General features: G+C 35.1%; 1 protein-coding gene across 1 annotated transcript in view; it reads right to left on the bottom strand.

Moving 5' to 3' along the window:
- Positions 1 to 42: 42 nt before the first annotated feature.
- The window catches only part of LOC132121238 (rho GTPase-activating protein 27-like), a 28,364-nt gene continuing 15,806 nt past the window's right edge, over positions 43 to 12,600 (bottom strand). The window contains exons 3-18 of the mRNA XM_059530444.1: positions 11,878 to 12,342; positions 10,550 to 10,756; positions 10,310 to 10,390; positions 8,903 to 9,010; positions 8,463 to 8,531; positions 5,358 to 5,425; positions 4,867 to 4,951; positions 4,694 to 4,795; positions 4,503 to 4,601; positions 4,326 to 4,425; positions 3,210 to 3,335; positions 3,037 to 3,135; positions 2,372 to 2,449; positions 1,923 to 2,051; positions 974 to 1,079; positions 43 to 883 (exon numbers count right to left, since the gene is read on the bottom strand). Coding sequence (XP_059386427.1) covers positions 709 to 883; positions 974 to 1,079; positions 1,923 to 2,051; positions 2,372 to 2,449; positions 3,037 to 3,135; positions 3,210 to 3,335; positions 4,326 to 4,425; positions 4,503 to 4,601; positions 4,694 to 4,795; positions 4,867 to 4,951; positions 5,358 to 5,425; positions 8,463 to 8,531; positions 8,903 to 9,010; positions 10,310 to 10,390; positions 10,550 to 10,756; positions 11,878 to 12,342 — 2,097 coding nt within the window. The 3' untranslated portion in view covers positions 43 to 708. The remainder of the gene's footprint in view (positions 884 to 973; positions 1,080 to 1,922; positions 2,052 to 2,371; positions 2,450 to 3,036; positions 3,136 to 3,209; positions 3,336 to 4,325; positions 4,426 to 4,502; positions 4,602 to 4,693; positions 4,796 to 4,866; positions 4,952 to 5,357; positions 5,426 to 8,462; positions 8,532 to 8,902; positions 9,011 to 10,309; positions 10,391 to 10,549; positions 10,757 to 11,877; positions 12,343 to 12,600) is intronic.

Raw genomic sequence — 12,600 nt, 5'->3', positions numbered from 1 at the left:
TATATATATATATATATATATATATATATATATATATAAAACATTAATGCTTAATCTATGTGCAAATTCAGATTCTATATTTTGATACCACAAAATCTAAAATATTGTGGCTTTAATGACAATGTACAAAGTTTTACAACTTAGGATTTCCAATTTACAGTTACAGGCCTGCAGTACTTTCTTTGTAAAGTTCTATGTTACAGATGCAAGTATTAAAAGAAGAATAAAAAACAAAATTGACACCTAAACATAACAAATGTTGTAATTTAATATTATTAATCTGTTATCACATTGCAAATCCAAAGGAATAGGGTAAAAACCTGCAGTGTTTTGCACGATTCTACAGAAAGCGAAAGACCACAGGAAAGCAAAGTTAAACTACATTATTATTTAATTGACCTGTTCAGTTTGTAGCAAGAAAAACCAAGAATAGCTGATAACTATTTAAAAAGAAAGCTCTGATATTCTTAGAAAACTTCCGTTTAGCTATACAGTTTTAAAATGTGTATTACCCTTAATGGCCTGCTCACGTAAAACCTTAATTCTGTTTCAGTGATATTAATATATTAATCATAGATGCTACTGTTCTCTATTTACAACCTACTGCAAAATGTGGAGGCTTTCCTTCACAGATCTGTTATATACTGTCCCTGTCACTGGACTGAGCTCATTTGAGAGGGTTTTGTAATCAGTGCAAGTTCAAGTCAATCACATGTGGAAGATCGACTCAAATTCATTGAGTAGGAACTCTACAATCTGGTTCTGGAAGACCATGTAAGCGGCGAAGTTTGCTGTCTCCACCTCCGGTTTGAGTAATGTTGGGCCGAAAATGATAGCTACATTCTGCACGCTCATTCTGTTCTCATTGCCATGTTGAATAACCCTGAAAGAAAGAGATAGATACCTGTTGTAGATGCATACTCTAATGTTTCTTAAAATATGTAAATACATGTATGTAAAATAAACAACGAACTTGCGTAAATGGCTGAAGAGGGCCTCCATTGTTTCACGATTGGGTGGTGGCAAAGACCGAACCAGATTTTTCATGTGTGCTATTTTACTGTAATAATCAGGGATTTCTGTATCAAAGCACAAGAAACAACACAAATTGATTCAATTAAAACTTAATTATCACTAGATAGATTGAAAGATTGGTAGTACTAGTATTATATAATGAACATAAAAATATCTATATTGTGGTGTACCCCCCACCCAAAAAAAAAAAAGCAATTTTTTTTTGCACTGTAATGAAAATATCATTTTAAATAAAATAATCAGTAGAATTATATTACATAAAAATATAAATATTAAGGAATCAAGAAAATCTGAGAAAGATACAATCAAGAAAATTGTTCTATTTTGCATTTTTATAGTTTAATAAAACATTGTTTACTACAAATGATATTATCAGCATAATAACTACATTAAATAAAAATATCTAAATTATGTAATCAAACAAATCAAAATTAATATAATTTTTCTCTTTTGCATTTGTGTAGTTTGCTTTTGTATTTTGCAATTGTTAACAATTTTACAAATTATTTTATCATCAAAATAATTATATTAAATAAATAAAAATATGTATATTGTGGAGTAAAAAAAACATTTCTATTTTGCTTTACTTTCACTACAAATTATATTATCAGCATAAAAATCTGATTGAAAAGAACAGATTTCAGAATGTTTTTTTAAGAATGTCTTTAGCATGTCCTCCTTTTGGTTTAGTTTAGTAAGCAGCACTTGAGCTGCATAAACATCTGTGTAAAATCTGATGATTATATATCTATAGTTCAGTTTAAATATGGAAGAAAGGAAATTTGAAAGTTCACAAATACTAGCGGCAGAAATGTGCTTCTATTTGGCCACTGAAAAACCCACACTGGAAACCCGCTAGAGTCCTACTCCTGCATTCAGGATCTTACTGATGCCACTGATGAAATCATTGAAGAGATTGTAAGGGAAAAGAGGCTCCTGCAGCTCTCTGAAGAAGAGCTTCAGCGCTCCTGTGATCACATGGATGTCCCAGTTCCCCTCCTCCAGGTCCAGATCCTCTGGAGAAACAGAGAAACACACGAGTCAGTCAGAGCTCATGGGAATCGCTTCTAAACTGAGCCTAAGTGTCAAGAGGACACAGACAGTGTGAGTGGAAAGGGCACACTGAAAATAATCTGCGCTGTTCACGCTTCTGGTGTGAATCCAGCATGATAGCTTAAAGATACAGCTCCTATAATGAGGAAATGTAACAGTGACGTCTTCTTAAATGCAAAACGAAACTAATGAACTACAATACAGAGTATGACATCTTGGCGCATACGTGAAGACCTAGTAAACTGAGCTGATGAAGTGTAAAATGCATGCTGATGAATTATACCATGATCTGCTTTGAAACGCAGTTTCTGGATGACTGCCAGATTCCCACTAACTCTGTAGAGTCCATCGATCTCCAGACCTGATGGACAACAACCACAAATCAGTTCATGCAACTTGATTTTAACATATTAGACAGGGTGAAAATATTTAATTGTGAAACTCTGTGAAGTCAGATATAAGCATCTAGATATTTAATATTTGACAACTACCATAAAAAAAAAAAAAAAAAAAAAAAAAATATATATATATATATATATATATATATGATTAGACAAGAAACAAATTATATATATTATATTGCAAATTATATATAAGTTATAAATTATATATATATAATATGAATGCAAATAAATAAATAAATGCAAATAAATAAATGCAAATAGTTCAAATGTATTGCTTAAAAAAATTAATTCTTTTTAATTGACTGTTCTTTTGCTTTACTTCTTTAAATCCATTTAAATCCTTTCATTATTTAATTCTTTAAATAAAAACACCATCACAACACCGCCCAAAAATAAATAAATGAATAAATAAATAAATAAATACCTAGATAAATATATACATACATACATAAATAAATTAATAGTCTCCTCACAACATTCAAGACATGGTTACAGCCTTAAAATGACATGAATGATACACATTATTAATCCAAAGGTAACACACCTCTTTTCTCTACTGCCCGGATGCATTTCTCTACAAAGCTGGGCACACTGGTCTTTTCTTGGTTGCAGAGATTGTGCAAGTGACATCCGAAGACATTTTCTGTGAATCAAAGGCTCACATTAGAATCAGTTTTAAAGGAAACAGGAAACGGCTGAGGATAAGCAGTGATGGACCTCTGATATATCCCCTGTCTTTGACCGACTGCAGGGTGGGCCGCTTGAGGAGAAACTTCTTCAGTTTGGTGCGTACCTTCTTCTGATCTGCTTCCGGTGTAGAAGTGGATGAAGGATGACGAGATGCTAATGAACAGGAAGAGGGCAGTACATTTTTATACTCATTATCTGTATCATGTACTGTGTTTTCTTTTCAATTTTTTTTTTTTACTGTATTTTCTCATATTTATGTCACTGGGGGGGTCAAACCTACATTTCATTGTTGGACAAAAAAAAAAGTAATTTTTGAATGAACTATTCCTTTTACTCTCCGCTGGTCTTTGATATTTATAACTGAAAAATTGACTTTTAGAATATTTTTAATGTTTTGCTTCATCAGAATGTTTAGAATCGTGATGCGTTTTCTGGCACCTGCTATATAAACACACACACACACACACACACACACACACAGGTTTTCATTTCTTGTGGGGACACTCCATAGTCGTAATTGTTTTAAACTCTACAAACTGTATTTTCTAGCTGCTTACCCTAAACCTAGCTCTCACACAAAACTTTCTATTATTTTAGTTTTTTTGTTCTGTATGATTTAAAAGCTTGTGTCCTCATGGAGAACTAAAAAATGTTCCCACAAGGTCAAAATTTACTGGAATTATTATCCTGCTGGGGACATTTTGTCCTCAAGATGTAGGAAATACCAGGTACACACACACACACACACACACACTAAATGAGTAAATAAAAATAAATTACATTTGAAAAATTAAATGGTTTAAAAAATGTTTACACTGACCTTTGTGGTCAAAAACTGACCACCATAGAAAATGGGAATTATCATAAATTATAAGCACATATACGTCATCTAATGGTTGCACAATGGTGTGGATGGATTTTAAATATCTTTTCGTTTTTATTTTAAATGACACACTTTATTAATATAAATAAATGCTGCATAATTTAAAAGTGAAAATGGACTAGTATCATGAAATCCCCTCAAGATACAAAATATTAAAGAGTAAATATCACTGAAACAAAATATGATACATTCCTTTCATTAAAAATAAAAAGCACTTAATGCACTTATACCAGAGGGTAAAGAATCATTTGAAGCACTACCATTGCTCATCGTTCTTTTGTCGAAGGATCTATCGTCTCGGTCTAAGCTGATCTCCTCCTCATCTTCAGAGTGGTGCTGATCCAGATCCTGACGCAGATCCTGGCCCACAGCAATGCACAAACACACAGTTGTAGATTGGGCAGATTTTGTTAATGGTCAGTTTTGGACTCACTCACCAGCTGGCGTATGGTATCTGTGATGATTTTATACCAGTCTGTGATGATGCTCTCAGTGTCGTACTGGATCAAGTACTCCACACCAGTGCGACTCTTAAGCTGAATCAACAAACACACAGGGAATATCAAGACGACACACTAGTAAACTATAGAGTATATGATCATCCAGCACAATGATGTAACAGCCATACCTCCAAGACATTTTTCTTGCTTGATTTGTCCTTGCTTGCCCAGTTAATGGCTGCCCCTTTCAGCTCGACTATGAATTCTGGAACTATCTGATTTGACTTGCTCTACACGATATAAAATACATTCAGTGGTGTGAAACAATGCAAATTCGTCATTTGCTGGTTTTGTTTCTCACCGATGCTCCGGCTGGGAACTTTGGATCCTTATGGAATGTCAGTATCCCTCCATGGAGAACCGTCCAGGAATTACTCCAGTTCTTCCTGTGGGACGATTTGTAAAATCTTAGACTTTTACATACGAACATTTCACGGAAACACTTGGTGAACGTTAGTTAATGAGTAAACTAACATAAACTGACACCGAGCAATACATTGTCTTTGCTATTAATGTAAAATAATAAACTGTTCACTGTTACACTAGTCCATGTCCAAGTCCATTAAATAATATGCAAATATATCATTTTAATATTAATAATGCATTAATAAATACTGAAATTACTGCTAGCTGACATCAATAAATGCTTCATATGTATTTTTCATGTTAATTTTAAAGTAGTAACTAATGTTAGCAAATCGAACCTTACTGTAAAGTGTTACCATTTTCACCAATCTAGTTATAATTATCAAACCACTGACACTGATTTAAGTTTATGACAGCCAACCTTACCTAATTTTCTTCCCGTTTTCAGACACCTTTGTTTTATTCAGGATTCCAGCCTTTTCCAAGTTTGAAACCTTAAAAATAAAATTAATGAGTTAATACATCCTCTCTGAAAGAACATTTTTTTACATGAAGAAAATTATAACCTTTAAGGTTCACCTTAAAATTTCGAACAGAAAAGTAGATTACTTATCAGCTGTTTAATCCTTTTAAGTGTAGAAATGGTTTTAAAGTTAGGAGAAAATTATTTAACACTCCATTGCACTCTTTAAAATGCTCAATCATATGTGACCCTGGACCACAGAACCAGCCAGAAGGGGCAATTTCTCAAAATTGAAATGTATACGTCATCTGAAAGCTGAATAAATAAGCTTTCCATTGATGTACGGTTTGTTATGATAGGACAATATTTTGCAGAGATACAGCTATTTGATTATCTGGAATCTGAAGGTGCGTGATATTGAGTAAATCATCTTTAAAGTCCTCCAAATGAAGTTCTTAGCGATGCATATTACTAATCAAAAATAGGTTTTGATATAATTATGGTAGGACATGTACAAAATACTTTCATGGAAAATTATCTTTACTTAATAAACTAATGATTTTTGGCATAAAAGAAAAATCGATCATTTTGACCCATACAAAGTTTTTTAGCTATTGCTACAAATATACCCCTGTGACTTAAGACTGGTTTTGTGCTCCAGGGTCACATATAGTCACATCTAATAAAATCACAAGTATCCACAAGTAAGAAGTGTTCTTCATTACAACATCAAGCACAGTTTGAGCTAAAACCCCCTTAACCACGGTAAAACAATGATGTTAATTTTAGCACCTTCATAGCAGTTCAGAGCTGTGCAATAATATAGTTCCTGCCTGTATACTATATACATATATATGTACACACACTCAGCAGCCACTTTATTAGGTACACCTGTTCAATTGCTTGTTAACACATATTGCTAATCAGCCAATCACATGGCAGCAACTGAATGCATTGAGGCATCTAGATGTGGTGAAGACGACGTGCTGAAGTTCAAACCGAGCATCAGAATGGGGAGGAAAGGAGATTTAAGTGACTTTGAAGATGGAATAGTTGTTGGTGCCAGACGGGCTGGTCTGAGTATTTCAAAAACTGCTGATCTACTGGGATTTTCACGCACAACCATCTCTAGGGTTTACAGAGAATGGTCAAAAAAAGAGAAAATATCCAGTGAGCAGGAGTTGTGTGGCACTCTGGGCCCCTTAGTACCAATTGAGCATTGTTTAAACGCCACAGCCTGCTTGAGTATTGTTGCTGACCATGTCTATCCCTTTATGACTACAGTATACCCATCTTCTGATAGCTACTTCCAGCAGGATAATGATCTATGTAACAAAGACTGGTTTCTTGAACATGACAATGAGTTCACTTTACTCAAATGACCCCCACAGTCACCAGATCTCAATCCAGTAGAGCAGATTTGGGATATGGTGGAACGGGAGCTTCGCATCATGGATGTGCAGCCGACAAATTTGCAGCAACTGCGTGATGCTATCATGTGAATATGGACCCAAATCTCTGAGGAATGTTTCCAACACCTTGTTGAATCTATGCCACAAAGAATTAAGGCAGTACTGAAGACAAAAGAGGGTCCAACACGGTACTAGCAAGGTATACCTAAGAAAGTGACCAGTTAGTGTGTATATATATATATATATATATATATATATATATACAGTACAGACCAAAAGTTTGGACACACCTTCTCATTCAAAGAGTTTTCTTTATTTTCATGACTATGAAAATTGTAGAGTCACACTGAAGGCATCAAGGGCTATTTGACCAAGAAGGAGAGTGATGGGGTGCTGCGCCAGATGACCTGGCCTCCACAGTCACCGGACCTGAACCCAATCGAGATGGTTTAGGGGTGAGCTGGACCGCAGACAGAAGGCAAAAGGGCCAACAAGTGCTAAGCATCTCTCGGGGAACTCCTTCGAGACTGTTGGAAGACCATTTCAGGTGACTACCTCTTGAAGCTCATCAAGAGAATGCCAAGAGTGTGCAAAGCAGTAATCAAAGCAAAAGGTGGCTACTTTGAAGAACCTACAATATGACATATTTTCAGTAGTTTCACACTTTTTTGTTATGTATATAATTCCATATATAATTCCACATGTGTTAATTCATAGTTTTGATGCCTTCAGTGTGAATCTACAATTTTCATAGTCATGAAAATAAAGAAAACTCTTTGAATGAGAAGGTGTGTCCAAACTTTTGGTCTGTACTGTATATATATATATATATATATATATATATATATATATATATATATATATATATATACATATATATATACACACTAGCTGGTCACTTTCTTAGGTACACCTTGCTAGTACCGTGTTGGACCCTCTTTTGTCTTCAGTACTGCCTTAATTCTTTGTGGCATAGATTCAACAAGGTGTTGGAAACATTCCTCAGAGATTTGGGTCCATATTCACATGATAGCATCACGCAGTTGCTGCAAATTTGTCGGCTGCACATCCATGATGCGAAGCTCCTGTTCCACCATATCCCAAATCTGCTCTACTGGATTGAGATCTGGTGACTGTGGGGGTCATTTGAGTAAAGTGAACTCATTGTCATGTTCAAGAAACCAGTCTTTATATATATATATATATATATATATATATATATATATATATATATATATATATATATATAACCACCAGGGGCCAGTGTGGCAAAATACTATTGCATGCATATGAATTACTTAAATGGGCCATTCTTCAAGTCATATTCACAAACTTTTGATTAGACATTGCTCCACTTGTCCTAACCTGCATAAATACTTTACTCAGCATGTATTGTGTAACTGCATCATGATATTCTCCTGTGGAATTTATGGAACACCTCTATACTGGCATTACCAAACCCAACACTTACTTACCACGGAAAAGAGAGAAAAACACGTCAATACGCTTTGTTTCCTCAGGACACAGCATGTCATTCATGGCAGTAAGCACATAATGAGTAATAATCACATGAATGGTGCCCGAATATTGCCTTCATGTAAAATTTTGATCAAAATGTATATTTAAAAGACATAAGCATTTGATCTGGAGTCTTACATTATGTGGCATCTCGGGAGAGCTGGCGGCATCGCTCTCTGGTGTATACTGAGGATATGATGAGTGACTCTGTGACAAAATAACAGGTAAATCACACTATGCATTTACAATAATGGCCTAGAAACTAAAAAAAAAAATACAGTTTTCATTACACAACTACAGTTTTCAGTTCAGTGAAAACAGGGAAAATGTTGAGTATATGTTTGCATATTGTAGGATCTAAAATACTAGGTGGGTAGGAGGGACTTAAATAGAGCAACTCTATCACAAACGGAGTCTCAGGTGCATTCTAGAGCCTGTTTAGGAAACAGGGTCACTTAGGAAACGCATGAAGGATCAGGTGTGCATCACTCTGTGTTTATGAGTGTGGGTGAGCTGTTGGATGAGCTAACACATGATGCAGAGGTAGAAATTCTAAGAAAATGTGTGTGAGTACATACATCATCCTGGTATCCCGTACTGCGCCTCCAGTTTTGCATGGATCCCATTGTGTCCTGCTCTAGTAAGGCCCCATTTCCCACTCCATACTGTCCTGAACTTCCAGAGTACTAAAAGTGTGTGAGAGAATTTCTATTCAGAAATGTTAACTTTATGACAGGTTTTTGCACTTTTTTTTTAATTTGATTTGTTACTTGCCTATTACTTGTGAAATCTATCAGCAATTTCTAGGTGAAAATAATCAAAAGTTAATCCTGAACAATTCCCCCGTTCTAGTGTATTAATAACCACCCACATTTACATCCACATGGACATTCTGCCAAATATATAATTTTGTGTTTTCACAATATCATTTGGGATCAGAATGACACAAAAGTGAGTCGTTTTACTTTTTTTTTTTTTTTTTGAACAATCTCTCAAGAAGAATGATTGATAAATAAGAATGATATGATAAAAAAATATATAGAAAAAAAATAGAAAAAAGAACAAGAATGAAAAAAAAAAAAAAAATAAAATAAAATATATATATATATATATATATATATATATATATATATATATATATATATATATATATATATATATATTAAATATGTTTAATTCACCCATGGACAGCCAGGAATCCCATGGTCATGTGAAACTTAGATATCCAGACTTAGATAAGTAATGAAAATGAATACAATTTACTAAGTTTTGGCCATTTTTAGACATTTAATGAATATGTTTTCTACCATTACCACACTCTAAAATATTTAACCTACAGGAATAAATTGTGAATAAAAATATAAAAAAAAATATTATCCCTCATGTCATTCCAAACCTGTATGACTTTCTTTCTTCTGAGGAACACAAAAGAAGACGTTTTGAAGAATGTGGGTAACCAAACCATTTCGGTTCCCTTTGAATTCCATAGTACGGAGAAAGAAATACTGTGGAAATCAATGGAAACTGAAACGATTAGTTACCACCTTTATTCCTCAATCAGTAAATCATGGGCCTTTGAATATTGTTATAGATAAGGGGGGAACAAAAAGGTTGAGAACGGCAGCTTTACGACCCATCCACACAAAGGACAATAACTATGACAAAAAAGTTTTAATAATCACTCTAATTCTATAAAACAGGAAATTTCACACCACAAATATAGCTACAACTACAAACAGAAACGGAAACGTTATCAGATCAGAATCACTTTCAGGACAATTTCTTCCAGCTGATGAATTATAAAAAACATTGACAGCCAATCAGAATCCACCTGCCTTCACATAGAGCACAAGCATTTAAACAGCAGCGTCCTTATAACAAACAGAACTTTATTGTCCGCAAAGTTTGGGCGCTAATATAGTTATCGTTCTTGGTGTGAACAGGCCTTCAGGTGGACAGTCCCAAACTTCCCCACTGTATCTCACCTCAGGCAAGTTCCACTGGGACTTGCTGCCATCTCTTAAGTAGTAATACGTCCGCCCTCGATCGTCTAGCGACTTGATCCACTGTCAACAAGATGCTTCATTAAGTTCACCAAATTACAAAACTAGCCTACAGCCATACTATACTATGCATCACTAATAATAGCAAGCTAATCAGCCCAAATAATAAGTAAGCCAGCTCAAAACAAGGACACGCCAAGATCAGTGTCAAGAGTGCTGTACCTGTTCCTGCGTGTAGTCACTCGTGAAGACCCAAGCTCCTTCAGGGTCGATGCTGAGGGTCCAGCCTGGTGGGACGCAGTGATCCAGACTGGCCCTGGGGATCGACACCTTCTTCACTTGAGTCAAAGTGTACTCTGACGGCATCGAGAGAGGACATGCTTCCTCCAGATCTGGGGATGCAGGGTAGTCTTCCTCAGGAAGTGGAGGCTACATTTTGGGGAGTAAAGAAGAAGATAAAAGTATTGTTCTAGTTCTTTTAAAATACATTTTATTAATTTTTTTTTACATTTTATTTTTTAATTAAAAAAAATCATAATAGAAATATAACTCATTATTAACTTTATTTTGCAGAAAAGGGTAGTGTTTGAGAAACCTTTTTGAAAATATTATTATTAATCAAATCGAAGGAGAAAAAAATTATTACACATCAACAAAATAAGCCATAAGCCTTGAAAAAAAAAACTGTATATATGAGGCAGTCTAATTTTAAATGTTAAATATTTGTAAAATATCTTTACAATATTATTTAAAATGATGAATATATATAGATACTGTAAAAAAAATCATAGGGTCTTAGAACATTGCTGTGGACCATGGGGGATCTTGAAGACAAAAAGACTTTAAGACCCAATGACACCAAGGACAATAACTATAACCATAACTATAAAATCATTTACATGATAATATTATACTAAACATTATTTCCAGTGTGAGATCAACTCATTGGTTCCCAATCCAAAGATGACTTCAAATGATTAAAAATAAGACAAAGCCAGCAATAATATAAGTCAAACCAACTAAGATTCTCTCAGAAAATGGTCAAAAAAACAAAACATGTTCTGCATGAGGAAGGATAATTTTTTTCATTTAGATTTTTAAAGTTTGAAAAGTGTATATGAATAAAGAAATGTAGTGTATATTAATAAAATTGAAAATCTCCACAGCCATTTTTATTTTTTATTATTATTCTATTCTAAAATATAAATTGTAAAAAATATTTTCAGCGGAAAATGTCATGGGGCTTTCAAATATTACTGTGGGCCATATTTAATGTTTGATAGCCTTGAAAACAATGTGAGGGATAAAAGTACAGTGAGTTCACTAGATTGTGATGTTGTTTAACATTGGGATTGTTTAGCTAATGAGACGTCTTTCCTAAAAAAAACGTTCAGCAGACATAAACCTAGGGCCTTTATATGGTGGATTGACAAGACTGTCGATTCATCACAGCCTCGTTTTCATCCATGTAAAATCAAATATGGCGTCTAACCTGACTAAGGTCTACATGCACATAAATACCATAAAATTATAAAATAAAACCTCCATACCAGGCAGTCTTCCAGAAAACTCTCAGGTGAGGTGATATCCTCTGGGGGATCCCACGAGCTCTGACCCGACACAATGTTAAAGAAGTAATGCCTCCCAGTATTGTCATCCAGCACCTTCTCCCAGTCCGAGCTCCACCTCTGAGGAGAAGGGTCTAGGGCTGAGCTGATGGGAGACTGGGGGAACGAGGGAGGAGAACAGGCTTCCTCCGTCCCCAATGATGACTCCATGGAGGAACTGAGCGGATACTCCCAGGTGCTGCGGCCCGTAGAGGGGTGATAGTAGTACTTTTGCCCGCTCTGGTCGTCAGTATGGATCTCCCATCCCGCAGAGTCTAAAAGAAGGGTATCGGGAGGCTCTGGGATCTCTAGTAATGGAGAAGTAATGGTACTGGAGGTGTCAGTGATACTCCGACGCGGCCGCGGGAGGTTTACATAAATCGCTGTGAGAGCGCTGTCATCCTCCACCTGATGGACAAATATGACACCCGTGAATGCATGTACTTGTACAAGACATGATGCCAAAGACACCCAAATATGATGATCTCTTTGCAAGGAGCCCCTTTTTAAAATACTGAGGAAGCTATATTTCCATGCATGGAAACCCATTTAGTGTGCAAGTGTTAAAGACGTTTTTAAGTTTAATATCTAAAGGCAACGTTGTTTAAAGAATTAAATCAAATTTAAAAAAACTTCTCATTTAGTTTAAGTGCTTAAAATCTACAA

The sequence above is a fragment of the Carassius carassius genome, chromosome 39 (genome assembly GCF_963082965.1).
Source record: "Carassius carassius chromosome 39, fCarCar2.1, whole genome shotgun sequence".
Lineage (NCBI taxonomy): Eukaryota > Metazoa > Chordata > Actinopteri > Cypriniformes > Cyprinidae > Carassius > Carassius carassius.
The sequence above is the reverse complement of the archived record's forward strand: the minus strand, read 5'-3'. Positions and strand labels throughout refer to the sequence as shown.